The sequence below is a fragment of the Zootermopsis nevadensis genome, unplaced genomic scaffold (genome assembly GCF_977971745.1).
Source record: "Zootermopsis nevadensis isolate Lab colony 2312 unplaced genomic scaffold, Znev_1.0 Znev_ptg000030l, whole genome shotgun sequence".
NCBI lineage: Eukaryota > Metazoa > Arthropoda > Insecta > Blattodea > Termopsidae > Zootermopsis > Zootermopsis nevadensis.
In genome coordinates this window covers 716,744-733,973 of record NW_028259162.1, presented here as the reverse complement: position 1 = coordinate 733,973, position 17,230 = coordinate 716,744, and the positions used below count along the sequence as shown (strand labels likewise).

At 43.1% G+C, this 17,230-nt stretch overlaps 1 protein-coding gene across 4 annotated transcripts in view; it reads right to left on the bottom strand.

The window, feature by feature from the left end:
- LOC110827809 (tachykinin-like peptides receptor 99D) overlaps positions 1–17,230 on the bottom strand; it is a 140,275-nt gene that overhangs the window by 15,616 nt on the left and 107,429 nt on the right. For all 4 annotated transcript variants that reach the window (XR_015537957.1, XM_087359046.1, XM_087359044.1 and 1 more), the window contains exon 5: positions 6,488–6,703. Coding sequence is in view for 3 of the 4 variants with exons in the window: in XM_087359046.1 (XP_087215172.1) it covers positions 6,488–6,703 (216 nt within the window). In the remaining variant the exon portion in view is untranslated. The remainder of the gene's footprint in view (positions 1–6,487; positions 6,704–17,230) is intronic.

Here is a 17,230-nt window from a genome sequence, read left to right as displayed (position 1 = left end):
CCAACCAGATGGCTTACCGAACCCGAAGGTTCATCACCGAATTAACCAAAGCCCTCCACCGGACCCTGTCCTGGGCCAACAAAATCCAGTCTCCTTCAACTCCTATCTCCCATAGATCCCGCCTGAGATTATCCTCCCATCTATGTCTAGGTCTCCCCAGGGGTCTCTTCCCCTCAGGCTTCCCGACCAATAACCGGTGCACACCTCTTGTCCCATACATGCGTGCTACATGCCCCGCCCATCTCATTCTTCTCGACTTAATCACCCTGACAATACTGGGGGAGGAGTACAGATTTTTAAGCTCGTCATTATGCAGTTTTCTCCACGCCCCATCGTCTTCCCTCTTAGGCCCAAATTTCCTCCTCAACACCCGATTCTCAAACACCTGCAATCTGTGTTCCTCCCTCTGAGTGAGAGACCATGTTTCGCACCCGTACAGAACTGTTAATATAATTGAAACTAGTCGTTTTACACGGGCTGAGTATGTTACTATGATGGGAGTTCCCAAACTAACCTACCAAACATTCACCTTAACAATTCCGAAGAGCCGAAATGTGTCTGGAGACGGAGTGTAAGGCGACGTGGTGGTGTTCTAAAACATTGTAGTCGCTGGGTGGAAGCAGGAGACGTATGGGGAGAGGATAATATTAAAATGGGACTTAGAAAAAATAATTGCGAAATGTCAACTGGATTAATCTGGCTCCTGTGAGAGTCTACTGTGCGGACTTTTGTCGTCATTCGATCGCCGTAAAGCACCGGGAAAGCCCACAAATATCTCGGTTCGTAATTAATCTGTTCGTTTCCCGTGAACGCTGTTTGGTGAACTCGTCGATTCGCCGATCGCAAGATTACTCTGCCCCGCGCATTCACGACGTGCGCCCTCTCACCTTCTGCACCAGTGGCAGAGAGGCTGCAGCAAGGGATCTGAAAGGAACAAGTGATATAAACTGTAATGAAACGACAAGATTGCGCCGCTATAAAAGTTTAATTTCCTTTCGGAGCAAAACGAGTTCTGAAAGTACACGCATCAACATGTGTTAGTTCCTTTAACATCCGCGACCAACCATTTCCCCTCGAATTATCTCCGTGTTCTTCCTGAGTCATCTAAACCCATCTATAATCATTAACTAAATAACTACTTCCTTACTTCCTGTAGCAATAACTTCATTTTGATGATATGAGAGGAGTAACGTGGCATAATTATCCATCCGCCCACTACAACCTCTAACGCAAGAAGAAGAAGAAGAAGAATAAGACAGAGAGAGTAGCAATAGGCACTTCTGTTATAAATTCGTGGAAGGGGGAATTTGATTTGAGGCTACGAAGTTCCCAAATAACATTTAAGAATTCAGTCCGTACCGCAAAGAAAACACTAAAGTTCACCATTACAAAGATCGAATGGTTAATTCAGTTTAAAAGTGTTTGCTGCTTATTCTCGGAATCATCCAAAACCTATAAATACACCCCGTGGGCAAACCTGGTCGAGTTTTACCATAATTCTAAGTTGTACACTGCGCATGCTCAGACACTGACCATTTAAAGCCGAGTGGAAACTATATATACCACGTGCTTTAACAAGCATATTACTTCCTTAAACAGCCTTAACGGCTTGATCTCTGTAATCGTGAAGTGTGGTGTTCTCTTTGCGGTACGGATTGAATTCTTAAATGTTATTTGGGACCTTCGTAGCCTCAAAGCCAAACACTCGAGCTTCTTCGTGAATTCAATTACTGTTTATTACAGTCATTCCAAAAAAAAATTCACGACATTTATGAACCATTTCGTAGAAATGTTTGTATTACGACTGCATTCAGGCACAAAACAGATATATAGATTTGTCTCCATATTAACCTTTGCGCCAACTTCCAGCGTCGTTAAAATAACACCCAGCCACTGTCCGACCCATAGTGCCACAGTTCGACTCGGGAACACGCATTAGCACATCATTTCTGCCCCGGAAGACCTGCCTTCGGCTTGTCCTCGCAATCAACCGGCTATTCGTGACGTCATGTCGTTCTCGGGAAAGTATTGTTTTTTTTTTCAATCCCTCAATTACGTAGGGGATCGTGACGTCACAGCACGTGATACGTGTCCGGACGCAGTTGAGGGCGGAGTCCCACTGGCTTTCTCATTCCAAACGTGCGCCAGTTGGACATCAACTGATCAAACTGTGATGTGCACATGGAAACTGCAGTGCCAAGGATCTTTTCGCCAAATTCGTACTAACCTAAAAAGCTAGCATCAAGTTCGATTTATTTAATATCTTCGCCGCCCTCGTCCTACATAACCTTTCATCGTCTCGTTCTCCCCAAAACACGCATTTAACGCATTAAAACCCAGCTGTTGTCAGAACAAACAATTCTGCGTTCTATATTAAGTCTTTCGCGTCGATTATTTTTATAATGTGCATTAACCAGATTATACTCGTAACGGTGGAGTGCCGTGTTTTCTTTGCGGTACGGACTCAATTCTTAAATAACATTTAACGAGCTCCAGCTGTCACACAAAGTTGTTCTGACATCGAGAGAATGCACAGTGCACATTTTCACAGCTCTGAATCAGGAATCCGGTTTTATGACCACAACAGGCCTATCATACGAATAACAAAAATTGAATAATTTTGCAAGAAATAACTCACAAGCATAAAACACTTTCACTGTTAATTATTCTCCATCTGCTGTAAGAAGAATGACATAGAAGCTTAGAAAAGGAGTGGTAACAATTTAATATTTTATGAACCCATAAACACTTAAGAATATAGCCTATATTTGCGTTCCTTATTCTGACATCTGCAAATAAATTATATTTGACTTCGTACGTTTTTTAATTTCGATTTAATCTACGGGCAACGACTGATTAGAAAAAACTATTTTGAATCTATCACTTCATTAAAAAAGTTTAAAGTTCGAGAGAAGTTTTTAATTGACCATTTAGTCGAAGATCTGAACACATAAAACTTCTGTTGTCGGCCCCTCAAACTCGTCCATTTTTTCTATAAGACTGTTACAAAAATAACAGGTGGGAGGAATGTTCGCCCCATTAAATTTTACCTAATTTCTTTCCGTTTTCAAAACAAGATGGCGTAACGGTAGCACGGATCGTGAAAAGCGGACGACACTCAAAACAGACCTTGTTTGATGAACCATTACAGCAAGGTTAGTAGTAGGTAAAGTTCGAGTACTTCACAGTCCATCTTGACGTAATTGCTGGTCTTACGAGGCCATGCGCTCCGTTTCACCGGGCTAATGACTAGTGAGGTTAGGTCACCCAATGACTGCTTCTCTCCAGGAGCGTTTGCGGATAAAAGTTACAAGAAATTCCTTACTTGAATCGTCCTGTCTGTCCGTACGTTAGTCCGCGTATCACAACTAGAGAACGGCTAAACGTATGTTTATGAACCTTAATTTCGTCACGTCTGTCTGTCCGCACATAACAAATCCAGAGCCCCTGTACGAAGAACGACAGAAGACTCATCTATAATTCTGAAACACTGACATTTTTTTAAATGAACAGCCGTGTCTCGTGCAAAAATCTGGTCGCTGCGCTCGCTACACGAACTGTCGTAAACATTTTACGCCGTTTAATTTAAAGTATTCAAAAATCTCATTTTTAGCAGAATCTTCTTTACAATTTTTTTTAGATTTATTAATGATTATCTTACCATTACTACGGTTCAATACAAGAATTTTTCTCCAGTCCCATCCACACAAACGCTGCATTTTATTTCCTAAGCCACGAAAATCTCACTCACAACTGAAAACAAAAAGTTTCGACGTTACACGTTAACTGTGACGGGTCTCTTTGGAAGAATCGATAACATATGTTCTCATAATCCAGATCTGGGATAAAACTTTCCTATAACATTTATTTCTTCGGGAAATTAGGAACTTCTGTTACAAGATCATATATCATGCTCCCGATCGTATGTGGGAAGACAGCAGACGGTAGGGATCTGTGTTATATTACAGAAATGGAGGTACATTGAGTCGCCTAGAGGGAAGAAGACAACTGGTAATTGAAATAGACTTCTGACCGCGGCCTTAAGTGAATTTCATTTGAGAAAGAAGAAGAAGAAGAATAAGAAGACTAATTTTCTTTCGAGTCATTGTTTGAAGACGTTATTCTTTATCGAGAGAAAGTAGTTGGTTCATTATGATTTCTTAAAATAGAGAAAGTTCTGAAATGACGTCAGCTGCTTTAAACTCTTAATTAATTACAAGACAGTCAGCGATGTAACGCCATTCTGTTGCGCCAACTTATTCGGCAGCAGAAAGGTGACTCCGAACTGCTGGGAAGTTCGGGTAAAACACTTCACTTTGAACAACGACAGATTTTAATGCTAACTGGGTGTCCCAAAAATGTATAAACATTAAAACAAGGAATACTGGCCTTGTGTGTTATTTTTATTTAGTGTTCTGTCTGACGACAGGTCCATATGAACAGGATCCTTCCATCCTTTTCTCGGACTGGGACCTGTTCATATACGTTCTTGGCAGATGATCCAGAAGTGGTTTGCCATTGCCTTCTTCTGTGTGTGAAAGGAGTAATTGTTGGGATGCCACGGAGGAAAACTCCGTGTTGCTTAGACCACGGCCTTGCCCAACACAAGTTATAAATTCGAACCCGAGACCCCAGGATTACAAGGCCAGCGTTCTAACCGCTAGACCACCGTGCATATGTACATAATTTTGGGACAGCCTATATCTGTAGTGAATTAATAAATCCGGAAATCTTTATAACTACACGTCTAAAGCAACGTAAATCGTAAATTGTATTCTGTACGGAAGACGACACTTTTAAATGTAATACACAACGCCACCTTGCCTCAAAAAAAGACAGCTGACAGGCTGCAAGGAAAATCGCTGCCAACCACTAGCGATCGCTGTCGGTCTCAATCTGCTCAGACTGACGTTTCTCGGTTTACTTTTATTCTGAACGAAAAACCAATCGTTTGCTTTTCTTAGGAACGCGCTTCTTTGCAAACGTCCGGCGTCACTTAACGCGTGAGTTCCAATTACTAAATTCTATCAGAACAGACACTAACGAGGTAAGGCGGGTGTTCCTTAAAACTAGCAGCACTAACACCAAATCAGAATGGACGCTAACACTTGGCGTCGATCAACCGCGCCGAGACCAAAACGAACATCAGCGAAGTCGTTGGGGGCCCCTGACACACGCGGGGCGAAGCGACAAAGTGGGAGGCCCCAGGAACTCGCACTTTCTGCAACGGCACACGGGAAGCAATCAGCGTGAGGGAGGGTGAGCTTCCGTCCGGCGGCTTTGTTTACATATGATGAGTTTCGATTGACGCAGTGTCCAGTCCGGCAGACTGGAAGTTTCAAAGCTACGAAACACTGCAGCATAAACCCTTTAACGGTGCGCGGAATCTGTTATGTGTAAGCATTAAACACAAAATCCACTCTTTCATGTGTCTGTGTGCCGTCCCTCTGGAGCGACGAAATCCTATTAAATCCGGACAACAGATTCTGGTTATTGTCCCAAGCGCGACGTATTTCTTGGGGTAAATATTCACAAAGGAGCGGACGACATTAAGAGCGACATATGTATTTCTTGAGACAGGTCTTCTTTGAATTCGCAGCTGTTTACGAATATTTTGATGTCATTAAATAAACAAATTCCGCATATTTTCGCCTTTCTTAAACCCGTGGAATAGAGATCAGAAGTCACGTCGTTGTGCCGAATATCTTCGATTATGCAAATCTTTTTATATGCCCTTTTCGCATGATACTATCGATACAGTTTCACGACGATTGTGAAGACGCTTCTTTGTCACCCTGTACCTTGTGACCTTGCCCTGACAGGTATTTGTCCTTCCTTATTGTAGTCCCAGATGTTCGACGGCTTCTTATTGCTACAGAACACAAACTGAATGAATAAAAACCCGTAACGTGCCTTCACCTTGTGACGTCAAAACGGTAACGAGATTACTCGAGTTATCTCGTGACTAACATCACAACGCTTTAACGACGGCGACGACATCCGAGTAAGACGGAGGCGTAATACGTTGTCTCATGCACCACATTATTGGATTTGCAGCTCAGACTTTTCGTATACACGACAGAATCTCACCAAAACATGAACATTAAACTTAAACTGCTCCTACAGAAATGATAACTCTGCGAGCCTCGCTCTGTGCCCACTGACAAGCTTCGTACCACAGCCGTGTCTGACTTATGGTTCCCGTGGTACTTCTCAGCCCAGCCAATCCCCTATAGACGTAATCGCTGGCCGAGTTTCTAGCTGTATCGCCGCGTCCACTGTCCACCTCTGCATTGATTCAACAAGTGGCTTGTACACCTGAGTTCCTGAGCCAACAGCTTTCATTCCTTAACTTCGAGACGAATGAGTGTTGAGAATTATGGAAGGAACTCCAGCTCACATTTCCGGATGGTCACCAAAGACCAAGTTTATCAACAAGCAGCTGTCACAAACACGTGATTAGAGAGCAGAACTATCTCTCACTTACATGTACTCCTGGTAGCTCTCGATACTTGGACCATCGGGCCACTCGGCGTAGCAGACGACCCGCGTGCCGCCGTCTGAGAACTCGTGTGCAAAGGTCGTGAAGAAGAGGAGGTTGGGCATGGACATAGCCGTCCCAACGACCCAGATCCCCAGGGCGATGCACAGCGTAGTGCGACGTCCCATCCGCGGGCGTAGCGGATTCATGATAGCCATGTACCTGGAAATGTAACAGCAGACGTTTGGTTGGGCGCCAACAACTCACCGGCGGACGGAAAAGTGAATAATCCACGGCTCTGTAAATTATTGGAACCCATAAAGTAGTAAACACACAGTCATAAATATTATCCCATTAGTCCCCAAGAAGAATACAGCATCAAATGATCGCCAATGGACCAATCAATTGACACTTGCATGCTGTACAGATAAACGTTATGTCGGACTATTTCAATACATTTAGTATTTTAGTGCATTACGCTCGTCTAGACAATTAGTCCGTGGACGAACTCTTCACTCGATCACGAAATTAACTATTTAAAAAAAAATTAAATGGCTCACGAAGCATGAAGAAAAATTCAATTTTCTGTCGAATTTATATGTTTCTATCAACGAACTATTGACTCTTAAATCGTAACAATTCCTACGTTAATTCTACGAGTTTATTTTCTTACACTAAGTGAGTATCTTTAAATATTGCCTTCGTATCTTATACAAGGTACGAATTAATTAAATTCTTTCCAAAGAATGCGCACCGAGAGTTACAATTTCGAAGCACCGCACTCGAAGTCTTTGTGGACTCAAGAAGGCTTCTTTTTAGGCGAGCAAGACTGTCATTAAAATTTCCTCTCATCCAACACACAAACAATTTCATCTAACTGAATCTAAATAACTTTAAAGAAAAAATAGAAGGATGGATCATGGTAAACGAGCAACGCGCATACAGGTGTACCACTTTGTTAGACTATCAAGTACAAAACATGACTCAGCATTCCCCATTTTTTGCATAGTTTCAAAGTCCAGATTCCCTTATCCGGGCACAAAACAACGCAAATTTTAATGAGGAATTTACAAGTTACATCAAAACAATTTACTGGCATCAGAATTCAATTTCGGTATCGCAACAAGGGCATAAGACGAAACTGAATTCAGTCCTCACATTACGAAACCACACACTTGATTAGAGAGGTCTTCCTGGCTGTCGAGCTATTTAACGGGAGGAGAAGTCGTTACACCTCGCAGTGATCTGCCTCAGGTGACTACGAAATGCTAATGGACCCAGCCACACGTTCGTGACTTCGGAGCGACAGCGGAATAAGTACCAATGCGGAGGCCTACCTTCCGCGATTTACACAGACGCAACAACGATGCTGGCGAGAGATCCGCCACTGCTCCTAAATAATAATAATAATAATAATAATAATAATAATTTTGGAAAAGTGGCATCTAGTATAAATAATTTTACGACCAAATGTTAAATTTCATATGCTTCATAATTTTAGATTGTGGTTATGAAACTTCTCTTCTGGTAGATGTTGGCCGACGTTTCAGAGGAGTTTCTTGTCACCATCATAGGTGTGAACCTCTGAAACGTCGGTCAGTATCTAGTAGATTACACGGCGCAACATCCCAGAAGAAAGCCATCTTAATGCCGGGATAATACATCGGACAAGGATACGACCAGTTCCTTCCAAATCCTCTCCAATTCATTAATCATCGTATCAGTCAACGCTACAAAGTCTAAGGTGATAGCCGGTAAATACATCACAAGTAACAAAAACGCTGGATTCTCGAGAGACAGAAAGAAGATTCCTACAGCCACCCGGAAATTCTGATTTTCAAGAAAAGGCTTGTCCGAGTACACAGACTTTTGGGACCGCTGATCTAACCCACGAGCAGCCTCGGTTCAATGCCGTGCAAGCACACACCCCCATATTCGGACGATATTTAAATTTCAGCATATAAAGCAATTCCTGGGCCAAGAATTCTGACCGCAAGCACACAGGGGTGTACAGAACAGTTAATGGGATTTCCGCGAATGCCACACCCCGGCAGTTCTCGTCTTCCGGAATTCGAAATATGGACAGCGGGGAATTTATCATCTTTTCTGACCTTCGTCAAAGTTATTTCGCTCGACTGGTATGGACCCGAAGATTTGTGTGATATAACTTCCTTTTCAAATTCACACGTTTTCAATTTTACCGATTAACAACCAAACTCAGCCTACTCATTAACTGATTATACACAGCTTATCATGTCAGGTCGATAACGTAGCAACAAAATGCCTGCTCTCAGAGAGAGCGGGGTTCGTTTCCCTGTACCAGTTCCGCGTATATTTCAAAGTAGCGACTGCTTTGAAGCAAACCCGTGGGGCCAACAGCTCCGGCTCGTTAAACCCCGTCCACACTGACGGAAGAACACAAGGCGGAGAACGAACACCTTCAGTGTTAACAGCGAGTATAGTCGGTCTGTTTGCAAGTTACGAGGCACTTAACTGATCACTGTTCCTGCAGCCTTCACACTCGCCAATGATAATTTCATTTCGACTTTTAAAATTGTCTGACAGAATTTGAGAGAGAACCTGAAGGAGTTAATAACAGGGCGATCACTTGTATCATTCTTGCATGACGTTCTCACATCCTTCAGGGAGCTGACTTACAAACTAAGAGGATTAGGATGGAAGCAGGAACACACCTTGGCCAATTAACTCGAGGAAGAATATTAATGTTCAGTGAGTTGGCCTAAACATGGCCATTATGAAAGCTGCTGTTGAAGCACCGCCCAAACGCCTATGGGGGCGATGTGGCAAATGGAATCACAAGGTTTACGACTCCTCGAGACGTCGGGGGTTCCTGGGAGCAAATCTTCTGCCCAAAACAGGGCAGGGACAGAAATACTTACTGACTCACAAAGCAGCTGACTGATTGTTCCAGTAACATTCGATAAAAAGTCGATACTCTTACGGTATCCAAACGCTCCTAAGACAGACACAACCTTTCTCTCCTGACCATACAGTGAAATAATTTAAGAGTTACAATTAAATTGTAATCATCATATTTTATTTCCGAACGGATCCATTCTGACATTAAACTCCCGTTGAATTTTTTGAAAGACCAAACTTCACGCCCACACAAAATAACACTTAAGAGTAAGGTTTGACGTCTTTTAACCCCGACGTTTTTAGACAGCATATCAGAAGACAAAAATATTCAGAATTACAAGGCAGAACGCGTTCCTAGAATTTAACCTATTTTTAATTTCCTCCCAAATTAAAATTTGATTTGTTGCCGTCGTTACAAACATTTGAACCCGGCAACATTTTTAAATAATTTTTAACGCGAACGCACGTTGTAAAATAAGCCAATATGCCAGTGATCTGTACAAAATGGACACTTACTTTGGAAGCTGCGACACTGATCTCATGGGATATGCATTACCCCAGGGGATAAGCTATTGCTAACGGAAAGGGAGGGAATCCTTTTATCCACACAACACGTGACGTCAGACTTCCCTCACGCTCACTGGATACCCAGAGGGCCCAGGACAACGCCCTCGTCCTAATGACATTGCTTTATAAAGCCTGTCATCCACCCCCGATTATTTGACAGCCGGGCAGTGAAAATAACCTCAACTCGATACGAAGATATGACAATTTTTTTTTAAATCTGGAGGAAATGGCTTTGCAGATCATGAGGTGAGGCCATCAAGTTCTTGATGCCAAGAATGCACCCGACATTAACTTAAAATAAATGCAGACACCGATTTCTAAGCGATGTTTGAAGTTTCCTGACGATGCTATAACAAAGTGTGCGTAATTCCTCTGTTGGACTTAATCCATGGTCTGATCTCTCATATTTAAGACGGCGACGTTTGGGATATTTCGTATTCTGGTAGACTCCGTCGCACATCTAGTCCCTACCCTCGTCTAACTTCCCAGACTTCGAAATTTCAGATATAAAATCACTTAGACGATGTAGAAAATCCACGCTCCTTATTTTATTTCGAAGTTCACTTAACGAAGATGTAACGCTGAAAGCCTGGTTACTTAACGTAGGAATCTGTGAAACACTCTGTATATTGTTGACCGGTACTAAGAATAATGCTGTGTCAAGGAGCGAACGTTGCACGTGTCTACTCGCGGTTGATGTGTGATGAAGATAAACCGATTGGCCACTGACCAGGGCGCGACGCTCCATTAAGCCCACATCACGTCTCGCGACTGCCTCACGTCCTTACACGTCCTGTCTGGAGGCTTTTATCCAGCGTGTGCGGGAACCGAATTTATTCTGGGGGCGGAGCCAGGAAGAGCCTACATACAAGCAGAGTGAAGCAGACAGACGCAATCCGTACCACGCGCGTCGAATGAGAACACATTTATTCGAAGATTAACGTCGATTACATTTCAGACGAATTCGCCGGTCCGAATATCTCACCTGAGGTACGTTCTATCAGTTTCAGAGGTTATTTACCGCGGAATGAGATAAGGGTATGATAATCTGAAATAATTATGGCACAAGCGGGCATATTTAATGTGTCCCAAGTTCAAAATCCCGAGTCAGTATAGCCGAGATTCGAAGTTGTAACCTCCGGAATAAAAATCAAATCTGTTACTGTCCATTGGTTGGTTTGTTGGCAAGTCATTTAGGGGGAGATGTTGTTTCGGGTTCTGACGCCTTCTGCATTGCGGTCTCGTGATACAACTGAGGAAAACATCGTCATCTTCACTGCTCTGAGACCCTCAGCGTTCACGTCTCAAAAGGTCAACAACTATCAGCTTCGGAAAGGGGCTCTCGTAGAGTGTGACAGGATTTTAGTCTGCATTGTCATGTCTTAACCACACCTGAACAAGGATTAGTATTTTAACGGATTGCAGGTCCATCCACCCACCGGCACACAAATCACCGCGCACCACATAGCTCCTTTTTGCAGTCTCGCAGCACCGCCAGTCATTCGATGGGGCGTGATTTGTTGGGAGGTCACGTGACCTGACACACTTGTGGGCACTTGACATCGCTTTTTCCTTTACCTGGAATTGGTGAAGTTACCTGAGTGTTTGTCACACAGCTCCACAGATTTATTGCTGTCGACCGCCCTGAACATTATCCGCTGGTCGTTTGTCCCTCGTTACGCCCGGATGATCCTCATTTGTCTCCGATATGAGTGAATGTAAGGCGCATCTTCGTGGCATTTGTGAGCCCAGAATGCCCACTGCTTCCCGCACGCTGGGCATCTCATATTTCGCGTCCTCCGCGCTGCTTTAAATTTAGTGTAATCCCCGCGCTGTGAAGAGCGATTTTGTTGCGTTTCTATAGGAATTCTGACAGCGCGTTTCATCTCGTCTGTTCGTCCGCCTCCACGCGCGTTTCATCTGTACAGAAATAAAACTATAAAGTGGAAGCTTTCTTTGTGCGGTTCATTTAACGACAGGTACGACCTTTCGCAAGACCAGTTAAATGCAAGTATTTTAATCACATGACGCGTTAGACTTTATCGCGTTATTATCATTTACGTGTATGCCGAGTAAACCAACTCCACGTAGGACATTCCACCTCGTGAAGCTAAAAGTACGTTCACCTAATTAAAAAAAAAATACCCTCCTTTCACAAAACTCAAAGGTTCATCACCGTGTTTACAAGAGCCAGTCACCGGTCCCTATCCTGAGGCAAAGTGATCCAATTCACAACTTCCTTTACAAATAAAACTAAGATCCATTTTAATATTATCCTACCACCAAAACCTTGGTCTTCTCTTCAGGATTTCCAACCAAAGAAGCATTTCTCACCTTTCCGTACGCTCTACATGCCCAGCCCAGCTCATCCCAGACGGCCTACATCGACACAAGTCTTGTTCCTCAGTGTGCAATCAGCATAAGAACTGATTTATTAAGAATCTCAACCGATGTGAAGAGGACAAGATGGTGGCGAGCCGATGCAACGACGAATGACAGAAGCAAACTTGGCGAAACGAGAAAAGTTCTTTTGTGACAAGGAGTAAGTAGCTGGATGCGAGGCCCGAGAGATCATCCGCGTCTTCCCGCCAGCTACGACCACTTCGTCATAAATCCTTATTCAAGTTCGGTCGGAATCCAGATCGTGCGGTTAGTTCAGCCCTTGATAAAATTTCTAAGACGGCTGCTCCCGCTGAACTTCGTTTCTTAAGTCCCAACATCTACGAAGTAACTGATTAACAATACTTACAGAACGTTCTTATCAAAGTTTCCCAGAAAATTCGATACTCATGACAGCGCCTGCGCTCTGACATTGTCAGCCTCAACAAATCATCGTCACAAAATCAGCTGTTCACCACTGCAGCGAGCCACTTCAATCCAATCAACGGATGACAATCTCTTTCCCATACGGTACAAATACAAAGATTACATGTACGACATGGCGTGGAGGTAAAACTCCACGTATTCTTTGTCTCAGATAGTAAGCAGATGGAGACGTACAGTCAGCCTCACGCTCGGGCGGTTGTACCCTCGGGGGGGGGGGGGGGGTCACCACGTACCCACTTGCCGTAACCAAGCGAAAACCGAGTTTTACCTCTAAAGCACACCGAAGCGACGCGAAGACACCGAAAGGCTATTTGTTCGTGTCCTGGAAGGAGATGTCTAATGACGTCATCCTCCCTACAGCAGCTTATCATGGCGAGATACTGCAGTGTAGTTCGGTTCCATGTTTGCAGTCTCAGCTGTTACGACACCTCGGTCGGACCATGCAAAATATATGAACTTCCAGCCTCCGCTTCTGCTAAATGACGTCAGAGAGCTTCTTGTGTTTAGTTATAGAGGAGTTAAGAATTAAAGTTTTATGAAATTTCCCTCCACTGCTTTGATCATTACAGAATATGCTAGCCGTATTAAGTAAAGGACTGGACACGAGCCTACAAAAATACAGGTCTGTTCGTATTAAATTTAAATGACTATTATTTAAGAGGATTTTAAATAATACTTTTAAAGTGCACTGCTCAGCACTGCTAAATGCTATTCGTGAGCGTACATATTCACTCAGGACGTCTGCTTTAATAATTCTAAAGTGGACAACGTCTTCAACAGTTCATTAGCCTAAAATTAAACAAGACTTTTCAATAACGTCACTAAAATGAAATTAGTTCGTTCACGGGAGTGAGTGGCAGACAAACGGACGGACGACTTATTTCACTTGGGCTTTAAGCGTTCTTTGCATATTTTTATGCCTAAGAAACCATTAGAGTCGGACACAAATTTTATGCGGAGATAGACCATGAACATACGTACAAATTACGTGAAAATATATTTCGTAAGTCAACAAATACAAACATGGCGTCTAAGCGAGACTTTGAGTGAGCCCCAGACTGGACTGCACATTTCCAATCCTGCCACATAATGGAAAAAAAAATCTAGGCTTTAAAATTCCTAACTCTGATATGCATCCAATAACGGAAATGGACCATACAAATTACATCTCTCACATGTGATTGGAAGTCTATAACTGATAAACAGTTGTAACTATCCCGGGATGTGAAATTGGTATCGTGGTATTTTATGAACGCATCAACAAAACTTGGTTTCCTACGTCGTGATGACTTGACAATTAAACCGGCTAACAGAATTTCGATGCTTGGAGATGGTATTTGCTACAGTACGATTTTTCCCCCTGAGAGTTTCGGAAACCCCCCCCCCCCCCCCCAGAGCCAGTTTCCGAAACGTCGTGATTTCTTCTTTCTAAACAAGGACGATGGAAAAAGTCCAGACAATGAATAATTTTAAGTGTAATCCACCGTCGTCAGAACGCTTTAGAGTTGACGGTAATGAACGTTTGGGGTTCCTTAAAAGAAGGGAAATTTTGAGATCATAAGATTCTCAAAAAGGATGCTGCTTCACGGAGAGATGGGATGTGAAAAATGAAGGAGTCAATAACCGTGGTACGAGTGGTTTTAAAATTTTAACATAACGACATTCGCTTCTTAAAACTGTGACTTAACAAATAAAGTTCTGCAACTTTTGAACTCGATCCGAAGAGCTGACAGATACTTGTGACAGACGCACTCACGAAGCTTATCTACGTAATTGAGGCAGCTCATTTTAGCGCACAGCTACACAGCGCGGCCTGTCATTACCACAGGAGAGCCAACAACATCTCTTTCATTTCACCGCTGTCATAATCAGTTAGTATGACGTTCCATCAAAAATCAATTGGCCTGTTTTTGAGGCACTAGTTGGACGTGACGTGGCAATATGATAGATGGCGCTCGGGATATTATATAGAGCGAGGAGGACGAGATTAATTGTCATAACACATTTAAGGTCACTACGAGTAAACAGACGGGCAATGAAATCAACATTTCTCTTGTCATATAAACAACTTTCATTTTACTTCCTTTGTGGTACGAGGAAGAATTTATACGATTGTTCTAGACCTTGGTGTAATTATAGTCTGTGAAATGCCATTAAGTTATCTAAACAGGAAGTCGGACTATGAAATATAACTTAAAACATCGAATTATGTTACGTTTCTCTCCGAAGAATTCCTACGTTCATTATCGATACGTATTACGTTCCTACGTGCCAGATACCGACCAGGTCCATCGCGTGAGACGTTTGGCACTCAGATGTTCAAGACATTCCATGCTTTTACACCGTGTAACTGCACTGATTCATTTCGATGCATTTAACATCGCCACAAACTTACTCAGAATATGACATCTCGAAAACTGTCTTAAGAGGTAGTCAAGAAATTTTACGGTGACGTCTTACTAACATTTTGGTTAAAATCGACCAAAACAAGGGATAAATTTCATTTCTGCGCGCGAAAGTGACCACTTACGGGAGTTCTTGCATCGGGAATCCCCAGTCGGGGAATCCTTCGAGACGATATCACCCTCTCAGAAACCTGCTCTCTCAAAGATCACTGACGCCGTTAGCAAAGGTCAGAAATGAAATTGAGGACAACGTGCCACAACCTTTACACTTTGCGTAAGTTTAATAAATCCTGTTTCGTCTTCCTCCGCCTTGCTACTGTTCTAGTGCATCTGAGGGTCCACCGTCGGCCTTTACTTTGTCATCCGTTTCTCGCTTCAACGGGGCAGAAAAACCAGACGAGGGCAATTAAACTGCAGCGAACGCTGTTCTAACTGCGTCTCTGTTTGTCGAACAACGTAGGTGTTATGCTCCGGGGACGGAGACTAATCCGCGCGGACCAGGCCATGTCGTGGTCGCTACAGCCGGACAGAATCGTGAAAAATCCAATAAATCTGTACTTCCGCGGAAGATCAATGCGACCTCGCTGTCTCGTTCTACTGTGCTCGTACGTAAACACGCGAAAATATTACATACAGAGAGAAAAGTGCCAGGCTACCCGCGCGTGGCTTTCGACTTCCGCGTGACTGCCCTTTCTTTTTTTTTTGGGGGGGGGGGACTAGATACCAAAGACGAACAATATAACACTTCCTAGAAGGCGTGGCTTATAATCGGAACTCGCGGCTTTCCTTCCACGTCCTTAATTGAATTCTCGGTTTATCCGGGGCAGTGGCCTGACGGACGAGCAAACACAGCTTCCGGGCAGCGACTGCTACAACTTCAGAGGAACCTACCACACCCCATCCTCATCGGCGCCAGAACCGTGAAGACGCCAGCCAACATTTGCACCGCCTTCAAAACTTCACATGTCAGCCTCGTAGCTTATTTAAAAATACATTTCAATATTACCCACTCACACAAGTGAACTTACTGAAATTCTGAGTACACTAATCGTATCTCCGCCACGTGTTGCAATAAACCACAGATAAAACTGAAAGCGACCAAATTAAGAGAAAGGAATATCGATGCATTTTCAGCGCGGAGCAGTAGATAATATGAAATGTGTTTTATACCTTGAATGTGGTTGTTCTCACGTGACAGCTGCTGTAAGTGTGGTGATGGCAGGACACGTCATGCGACATGGAAATGTCACGTGACGAATCGCTCAACGCTTTTCATTTGTTCATGTCGCGACAGATTTCCACTACGTTTCATTACGAGGTAGGTTACCGCAGCCCTGTCAACGCAGCTCACAGTAATTCTGACAGAACGAGACCACTCCGAGCAATCAATCCACAATTTATTACATGGACAAACCTCCAAAATCTATCCGATAATAATTCACAGCATCGCGAAGCCCCCAGCTTCGAATCGCTGTCTGCCCAGTCGGAGTATCAGCTGGAGAATCGATTATTTTGAAGTTGCAATTAAGTTACTTCAGTCTTTACAAACCAATACCAGGAAAAGTATCTCAAAATAGGCCACGACATCTACGTAATCCTATCCTTAATTCACAGCTACATATCATTTAATTTTATTGATAAATAACCTATACATCTAATACAACGTCGCAAAATATCTTACACGTAGAAGAGAACAACACTATTTTACAGTAGACCCACTAAATGATTCGTAAATCTACCAAATAAACACAGACAAAAACCAAGTTAGACTCAAGAACACCGACTAAATCCAAAAGACGGACGCCATGTTTTTCAATGCTGCCAACAACAAGTCTGATGTAAACTAAAATTCCCTTTATTTCTAACTTTCCCCATACAGGTCAATTGCGAACAACTCACTTTAAGACTTAATTCGAATTAGTATTTGATGTTTATCTACTATTAATAATTATTTGCGTTCCATTTCACAGGCCACTGGGCAGTCTTATCAGCTTTCTTATCTACTGAGGCTTTAGCGACCCGTTCGTAATTAAACAAAAACATTCCAGGTCGTATTTAGACGACCGGAAAC